The sequence below is a fragment of the Nelusetta ayraudi genome, unplaced genomic scaffold (genome assembly GCF_046127955.1).
Source record: "Nelusetta ayraudi isolate G7.1 ecotype Tasmania unplaced genomic scaffold, CSIRO-AGI_Nayr_v1 ptg000003l, whole genome shotgun sequence".
Taxonomy (NCBI): Eukaryota; Metazoa; Chordata; class Actinopteri; order Tetraodontiformes; family Monacanthidae; genus Nelusetta; species Nelusetta ayraudi.
In genome coordinates, this window is record NW_027466053.1 from 1,928,553 (window position 1) to 1,937,500 (window position 8,948).

General features: G+C 51.6%; 1 protein-coding gene and 1 long non-coding RNA gene across 12 annotated transcripts in view; one reads left to right on the forward strand and one right to left on the reverse strand.

Annotated features, from left to right (window-relative positions):
* mef2d (myocyte enhancer factor 2d) overlaps positions 1-8,948 on the reverse strand; it is a 49,356-nt gene that overhangs the window by 10,079 nt on the left and 30,329 nt on the right. For 5 of the 9 annotated variants that reach the window (XM_076028481.1, XM_076028479.1, XM_076028482.1 and 2 more), the window contains exons 4-6: positions 4,946-5,083; positions 2,202-2,430; positions 1,062-1,118 (exon numbers count right to left, since the gene is read on the reverse strand). In XM_076028481.1, the coding sequence (XP_075884596.1) occupies positions 1,062-1,118; positions 2,202-2,430; positions 4,946-5,083 (424 nt within the window). Of the gene's footprint in view, positions 1-1,061; positions 1,119-2,201; positions 2,431-4,945; positions 5,084-5,260; positions 5,396-8,948 lie in introns of all 9 variants that reach the window. The other 4 variants (XM_076028480.1, XM_076028483.1, XM_076028485.1 and 1 more) reach the window with 1 other exon arrangement.
* Positions 1-8,948, forward strand: part of LOC142889953 (uncharacterized) — a 69,463-nt gene that overhangs the window by 9,720 nt on the left and 50,795 nt on the right. The gene's annotated exons all lie outside the window — the stretch shown is intronic.

Consider the following 8,948-nt stretch of genomic DNA (forward strand, 5'->3'; position numbering starts at 1 on the left):
TCTGCAGGTCAGTGCTGGTCCCTGCTGGTCCCTGTTGGTCACTGTCAGTCACTCCTGGTCCCTGCTGGTCCCCTTTAGTCCAGACTGTCTTCTGGTTGGAGACCGTCATCACTCCAACGTGCAGGAAGATAAATAGAAGCACCTTCCCACCATATCTACTGCCACAGGACGGCTGCCAGCTTCTGGAGCAGCTAATGGGATTTGCAGGGAGGGGAGGGCTGTGTGTGTGTGTGTGTGTGTGTGTGTGTGTGTGTGTAGGGTAGGGGGGGTACTGGCCAGTGTCAAAGTCACCTCTGAGGAGGAGTGTCCTGTGCAAAGGGACAGCTGGACAGGAGGGGGAGGGGCAGTGCTGGGAGAGGGCTGGGGGCTGGGGGGTGGGGGGTGGAGATAATTCCAGAGAGAACAGCTAAGAGGGGTGGAGCCAGGAAGCATGTTGAGGAACTGCCCACCCACAGAGCCAGTCCAGTCCAGTCCAGTCCAGTCCAGTTCTGTCCAGTCCAGTTTAGTTCAGTTTAGTCCAGGACCCGACTAGATCACCGCTGCAGCTGTCGCCCCCTACAGGAGAGGAGGAGGTCGACCAATCATCTGAAATCTGACTGACTGATTTGAAATCTGAACCCGGTGGGTGATTGCAAACCAGAGTCGGAACCAAAACCATCCAATCCCCTAAAACCTGAAGCCGAACACAGGGTGCCGCTGCTGGGAGGAGCTAACGGCCAGAGAGGGTCGACCACCCAGAGTCCCATCGCTGAAGTTTGAAGTGTAAAATGAAACTAAACCTGTAAATAAAAAGTCAACGTTTGCTGCGGAAATTACCCCAGAAGATCAAACTGGGAGTCTCTCCCTCTCTCTCTCTGTCTCAGTGGCCTTCAGCCCTCGACCTCTGAGTGACAGGTGCTCTGCTGCTGGCGTGCAGCCGCGTCATGTGACACCTGAGCGCCTGTCGCTGCACCTAAACTCCTTTTTTCCTTTTTCAGGAGGCGCAGCTGCAAGACAGGGGGCGGGGCTTGGCAGCATGTGGTGGGTGGGGCCTAGTGGGCGTGGCTTGTGGGGATACTCACAGACTGGACTGGGACATCCTCCGTTGGAGCTCCCCAGGTCTCCTCCCAGCAGTGCTCCTGCAGGTCAGCAAAAAACAGCTTTTCAATGAAGGTGAAGGAGACATGAATCTCTGCTGACCACATCCTGTTTCACTCTGATTGGTCGACCAGGAAGTGATGGTGGGGGGGCATTAAGGTCCTGACAGTCAACTGAGGTGATTCGACAGCGGCTCTCCTCAGCTGACTGTCGGCTCTTCTCGCCGCCGCCGCCTTGACAGGATGTTTCATCCTACCATGGCTTTGTTAAGCGCCTGTCAATCAAAGCGTGTGGGCGGCGCCCTCGAGTCGCTCAACGCCGCCACGCTCCTCTTCCTTTCTTTGTAGTCGCTGAAAGACTTTTTTTTTGCTTCTTGTTCAGATTCAGATTTAAAAAAACAAAAAGACTTTAGATTTTATCTATTTATCTCACCAGTTTTGTTGCTGCTGAACAAGGAGACAAACAGTCGCAGCAGGAAGAAAACTGGAAATACAGACTGGAGGAGCTGGAGACTGGTGAGACTGGTGAGATTGGTGGGGCTGGTGGGACTGGCGGGAATGGTGGGAATGGTGGGACTGGTGGGAGTGGGGAGTGGGGAGTGGGGAGACTGGTGAGACTGATGGGACTGGGGAAACAAGTGAGACTGATGGGATTGGTAGACTGGTAGGACTGGGAACTGGGGAGACAGGTGGAACTGGTGAGATTGGTGGGACTGGTGGGACTGGTGTGGGCATTAAGGGTTGTTGTCAGACGGTGAGAAAAAAAACGGCCTTGGAAAAAAAAAATTCTTTCAAAACATTGGGAGTAAATGAAATCAAAGTTCGGAAAAAAAAAAACCCTGCGGCAATAAACCTTGCCTTCATCATCCAACAGTCGCCCCCTACTGTTCAGGAGGACCACAGAGATACGCTGCACATGGCAGCACAGACTAATTATTAATATATTGAAATATTAATATTATTTCTTCGGGTTCAACTGGCTGTATTAAAAGGCTTAACAGGCCGCATATGGCCCGCGGGGCGTAGTTTGCCCATATCTGACGTAGCCCCTCCCACTAAACTCAGTGGATCCCACCCATCAGGCATCATCAAGCCTGGCTGGACCTGGCCCCGCCCCCCTCTCACCTGCACTGGCTGGTCGCTGCGGTAGACCAGGTGACCCCGAGTTCCTCTGCAGCACCGCTGGCTGCTGCGGCGACAGGAGGCGGGGCTCCGTGAGGGCGGAGCTGCTGACCAGTGCGGGGCCACCCCCGTGGCTGCTGAACTGCAGCGCTGCCACCGCTGAGCCTGCATTCTGATTGGATACTGGCACGGCCACCGGCGGAAGGGAGAAGGTGGGCTGTGGGACGGTCGACTGGTGGAGAGAGAGAGTGAGAGAGAGAGAGAGAGAGAGAGAGAGAGAGAGAGAGAGATGGCTTAGAGTGGGCACGGTGACAGACATTCGCACTGCAGACAAACTTCCAGGTGAAATCATTAAAAGGATTTCCAACACAAGCACATGACTTACATGATAAAATCTAAAGAAATTTTAAAGAAAATCTGAATCAATCTAATCAGAATCAGATCTAATCCAAACTGTTTGGAAAAAAATCTGATTGGAATGAATCTCAAGAAAATCTATTAAAAAAATCGAAAGAAATAAAATTAAAATTGACTTTTTAATAAATCTAACGTGAATTCTCCTTGTATGGTGACTGCACAGCTCCCAGCCTGACACTGAGCTCTATGATTGGACACCTGGAGTCACATGGTCTCATGATCAGACTCTCATCAATCTCACAACAGAAAACAGAGAATAAACTGGAAGAGCTGCAGATAAAAACACTCTCCTTCAAAGCAAAATCATCAAGAACACACACGCACACGCACAGACACACACACACACACACACACACACACACACACACACACACACACACACACACACACACACACACACACACACACACAGAATTCCGACATGCAGGCTGGAAGAGAAGCGTGTTGCGGCCTCATGCCGTTAGGGTGACGGAGCAGCAGCAGGTTATTGCGCTGTACGCGTGCACGTCACATTCCAGGGAACGAGCGAACCTCATCACTGGGAACTCTGGGAAATGAATCCACCTCATCACTGGGAACTCTGGGAAATCATCCACCCGTCTAACTGGGGGGAGGAGGGCTTTCAGGGGGGCGTGGCCTCAGTGGGAAATGGGGCCCTGGGAGGGGCTAAGGGGAGGGCAGAGGAGCATGATGGGAAACATCTCTGCTCCCACTTTAGCCACCACCGACTTTTAAGTTTGATTTTGTGGGGAAACATAATAATAATGATAGCTTCCGTCTTCAATATTCATCATGATTTTCCATAAAAATACATGAGGAGGCAAACAAAGCTCCTGGAGGTCACTCACCAGTATTATCATTATTATTATTAATATTATTATCATCATCTGTGGGCGGCTGGTGGATACAGGAAGTTGTGACTGAGCCATCCAAATGAAATCCGAGCACCAAACATCAGAGTGAGAGGAGGAATGAGGGAGTGGGCAAAAGAGCATGGGATGGATGGATGGATGGATGGATGGATGCGTGTCAGCTAACGGGACGAGAAACATAGGACAAAGCGGAGATGCTTAACCAATGTAGAGGAGGAGCAAAGTCTCAGAGCCAATCACAGTCCACCTGCGTGAGAGCTATCTCTACAAAATAAAAAGCCCAAGAAAATGAAAAGACAAACTTTCGGATGTCTTTTACTGCAGGATTGTGGAGCTGTGCCTCCAGTGGCGCCCCCTGCTGACTGCAAACCTCTGCCCGTTGCTCAATGAAATCTAACAAATTGTAAATGATTAATTTTTTTAGGTGCTAATTTAAAACTTTGCAGCTGAATACTGTACAGCCAGTGTGTTGAGGGTGAAGTCTGGAAACTAAACTAAACTAAACTAAATTCATGATAATTTTCACATTTCTACGTGAAAAGTTTTGTGTTTTTACGTACATTTTTTCACGTAAAAATCATTTCACGATAACGAGTCTACACTAAACGAAGCGAGGCAAACAAAGGCACTATGTCTTGTTTGTATGATTCTATTAAATCATGGCACATTGTTGCCATGCTAGAAAAAAAAGGGTTCAGTATCACGTTTTAACGTGAAACTATCACTTTTTATCGTGCTAATTTTCACATTATAACGTGATAATGAGCCGTTTTTTTTCTCGGGTGGCAGCAATGCGCTTCCATATTCTGCTGCGTAGGAAACACAACCAGTTGATTTTGACTCTTCCTCACAGAACGCACTCCTCCGGCTGCTGAACGTGTCTCCTCCCAGGCGGCCAATCAAAGCAGCCAGAAGAAGCAGGGCTGTAAATTGATCAGGACGACGTTAGCGCTGAAGGTCTGGATGGGCGCCAGGCGAAGCAGGCGGAGGCCTGGAGAACGTCTGCCCTCCAAGGAGGGAGACCCACTGCACCCACGTTTGTGGGGTTTTTCTTTTGAGAAGACTGAAAGTTCATCCAAATAGACGCTTCTCATCTCATCAATCAATGTTCTCATAGCGTCCAACCAGATATTACTGACTTTCCCCTCAAAAGTGAGCCATCAAAACGCTTCATGAAGGTAAATGAATCATACGATACGACGATATATCATTCCAGAAGGTATCGCAATACACTTTTATTGTCAGCGTTGCTGAGGTCAGAATGCTGCTGATGTAATGTCAGTGTGAAGCCAATAGATTGTGATGGGCGGGGTGGCGGAGGTGGGGGTTGAGGAGGGGAGACAGGGCATGAAGTGAGAGTGAAAGCGGGCGGTGGGAAGGTGAAGCTCTGTGAGTAGCCAGAAAACACCTCGGCCAGCAGGGGGCGGTGTTGGGGGAGGGGCGGGGGGCGGTACTCACTGACAGCCTATAGTTCTGCATCATTTTATCAAACTCCTCGTCAATTTTTTTGTATTTCTCCTCAGTGCGGGGGGTGAGGGAGAAGGGCTCCTCAGGTTCTGGGCTCTCAGAGTCCCGGTGCTCTTTCTTGTTCAGAGCCTTGAGGTCAACCACAGAGGAGGAGCAGGAGGAGCAGGGATAGGAGGAGAAGGGGGAAGAGGAGGAGAAGAGGAGGAAGTGGAGGAGGGGGGACAGGAAGTGGAAGAGAGAGACAGAGGAGAGGAGAAGAAGAAGAGCGCAGGTTAGAGCAGGTGGTGGAGGAGTGGTGGTACTCACGCCGTAGCGCTTGAACAGGCTGTCCAGGTCGTCAGTCTTGCGGTACTTGTCCTCCGTCAGTGGACTCTGGTCGATGGAGTCGTCACCGTCAGGCTCGGGGCTGTTGCAGCCGTTAAAGCCCTTCTTTCGCAACGTCTGAGGCGACCACAAGCGGGCGAGAGGAGCAGGAGGAGGAGGACAAGGGGGAGCAGGTTTACATTTCATACATCACACATCCAACCAGAAACACTTTGTGAAGCTGCTGCTGCTGCTGCTGCTGCTGCTGCTGCTACTGCTGCTGCTACTGTTACTGCTGTTGCTGCTGCTGCTACTGCTCCTGCTGTTGCTGCTGCTGCTACTGCTGTTACTACTGTTACTGCTGCTACTGCTGCTGCTACTGCTCCTGCTGTTGCTGCTGCTGTGGAAAACACAAATGACCATGTTGTTGCTTTAGTGCTGCCTCCCACGCTGTTGATTGTACAAACAAACGCGGAGCGCCGGCGTTCCGCCAGAGCAGTTTGACCTGCTGCCGCCGAGAAGAAGAAGAAGAAGAAGAAGAAGAAGAAGAAGAAGAAAAAGAAGAAGAAAAACACCCTGTGATGATGCTCCATCGATCGGCGAGGCCGGCGTTTCGTGGCCCCTCCACCCCCATGCCCCTCGCCCGCCCACGCCGCAGCGAGCTGCGACCGCTGAGTCAGGAGGCGCTCAGCTGGCAGAAGGTTCCGGGTTCAGGAGGGTGAAGAAACGACTCTCCACAACCAGAGGAGGAGAGAAATCACTGCAGTGCTCTCAGCCTGCGGCAGCAACCCGAGGTAGGATCACACCTCCGCACCACAGCCAATCAATGGGGGTTTGAAGCCCGGCGCCAGAGGTCAAAGGTCGCCCGGGTGTCAGCACAGCAATGGGAAAAAAGAGAGAGCGTGAGAGAGAGAGAGAGAGAGAGAGAGAGGGAGAGACAGAGAGAGAGAGAGAGGGAGAGACAGAGAGAGAGAGGAGGAACTGCAGCGTACCACAGCAGGTACACGCTGAACCAGTGATACCCAGTCTGACCACCAGGTGACACAGGAGAGACACCTCGCTTAGCATCTTACAATCAGCATCTTAATTTAGCAGTGCAGAATGGTAAGACACTGGTCATACCTGGTCTGCCCACCAGGCTCCAGTGAAAGGAGCTTAGCTTAGCATTTAAACTAGGACCTCAACTTCAAGCATCTTAGCTTAGCATCTCAGCTGAGCAGCTCATCTTAGATCTCAACTTTACATCTTAGCTTAGCATTGTGGAGTGGTGAAAGCAGTGAAACTCCAAACCAGCAGCAGCGGCGGCGGATGTTGAGCGATTGGAGTCAAACGGGGCTAAAGTCAGAGGAGGAAAACGACTCCATTGAAATGAAAGTTTGGAATTCAAAGCTTCCGAAGAAACGCTGCTCAGTCAAAAAAATAAAATCCCCGCGCTAATTATGCTGCTGCGCGGTATAAATGATGTAGCACGGCTCTGGTTAGCGAGCGGGACGGATGATTCAACTGCTTGTAATTCAAATCAGGGAAAAGAAAAAAGAAAAAAAAAACCTGTGTGAACGCCAACCAAACCCCCCCGAGCAAGAGAGACGGAGGGTCCTTTAATTTTGGATGAATTTGTTTTTCGCAGCTTATAAACAGGTGACGACGGCAGCGGCGGCGAACGAAACTTTCTGCGATACAAACCTCACAAAGCTGCAACTGTTATTGTTGTCATCAGAGAGGCGACGCTTCTTTTCATCGTACCAATGAAGCCCTTTGTGAGGTCACGACACTTTTATTTTATTTTCCCTCTAGAGCTGGTTGCCAGATTCAGCCGTTTGGCTCTCACCAGAACAAGTCGCTGCTCTGATCTGCAGCCTAATGCAAATTTAACGCAACCGAGCAGGCGGCACACACTGGCTGCCAGACACACACACTGGCACACACACACCACACACAGCAGCAGCAGCAGCAGCGTGTGTGTTCTGACCTAAAAAATATACAACGAAAAGGGACAAAAGACCAACGGGGGGGTGGGGGAATTAAATAAACACACAACAGCAGAAGGAAAGAAAATAAAAACCAAGGAGAGTGACAGCATGCCAGGGGGCGCTGTGGAGAGCGTGATCAGGACGTGGAACCTCCTGGAACCTGCTGTTATGAGCCGGAGGGATGAAAGAGAAGTGGAGCTGCGTCGACTTCACTGACGCACAAAGACAACACAATGGGACTCACTCAGCGACACACGTGTGAAGACACACAGCGAGGCTGTGATGTCGGTCAAACCACGAACAGCTGCGGCAGCGGCAGCCATGTTTAAGGTGTTTATGGGTCATATATAAAAGCTGGCCTCTCGTCTTGCAATACCAGTCTGTGCCACTAGTCTGGATTAAAGCAGTGGTTCTAATACTTCAGTCTCTGTGTCTGTATCAGTCTATCTGTCATATCTATCTGTCTATATATCTATCTATTTATCTGTCTATTTATCTGTGTCTGTCTGTCTGTCCATCTATTGGCAGTAGGTGGCAGGTGTATTGTGACATTTATTAGGCGACTTAAATGATGGTTATGGCAAATTAGGTGTGGTTTGATTGGTGACGGTGTGAAAAAGGAAGGGGCGGGGCTTGGCGTGACATCACACTGTGCTGTTGTGCATCTGTCTTGAAATAAAAAAGCCCCAAAAAATTGCACAGGTGAGAAGGTACTTAAATGCCTCTCAAGGAAGACAGAAAGAGGCATTTTACAGAAGTGAGCAACCAGACGTCACCTCAGCAGGTCACATGATCACATGATATTGAACAACAGGTGAGCAGGTGCTCCAGTAGGTGGCCCCGCCCACACCTGCCTTCTCCTTCTTCTTCCCCGCACCTGCGGCGTCTGTGATTGGCCTGTTCGGTGGCCAACAGGCCCCGCCCCCTCACTTCCTGTCGGCGACTTGACCAAACACCAATCAACGTGCACGTGAACACACTCCTGCAGTGCATTTCACATGCACTCTCTCCCTCTCTCCCTCTCTCCCTCTCTCGCCCCCTCGCTCGGCCATCTGTCCACCTGTCCTCCGTCGTGTTGCCGGGGTAAGATTCCACGCCGACCTCTCATTGGCTGTACCGCTGCCCGTTAAGCCCCTCCCTCCTCCCCCTCCCTCTGTTTCCCTCTGGCTTGCTCGCCCGACCGGCCTGTGCAGCCTCTCTCTCTCTCTCCCTCTCTGTCCTCCTCTGACCCAAGCGTCCGAGTGTGTCCCTCCATCATCGGGGCACGACTCTCCCTCTGATTGGTCAGGTAGGGATCCAGTGGTCAGCTGACCCAGAGGCTCCTCCCCCTCCAGGGAGCGGGCCTGCTAACCTCACCTCGGTCAGATTAGGAGTGTGACAGGTGGAGACGGGATTAGGAGCTCTGAGACAAACCCCTGTGTGAGTGGGTGTGGGAGGGGGAGGGGCTAACAAGCTGCAGCCAAGTGAGGGGATGGGAGGAGGTGGGGGAGAGAAACAACCTCTCAGATTGTGTGGTTTCACTCTTGGTTGGAGGTGTGTGAGGCTGCCAGGGACCGGCCCCCACCTCCACCTCCACCCACACTCCGCCCCCAGACTCCGCCTCCCTCCCGTGCTCCCCCGCCCCTCCCCCCTCCTTCTTCCTCTTTGGTCCCCTCGCTGTCTTCCTTCCCCTCGCTCGCCCTGATTGGGATCTGCAGTCAAGCAGATTAACACACAGTGGC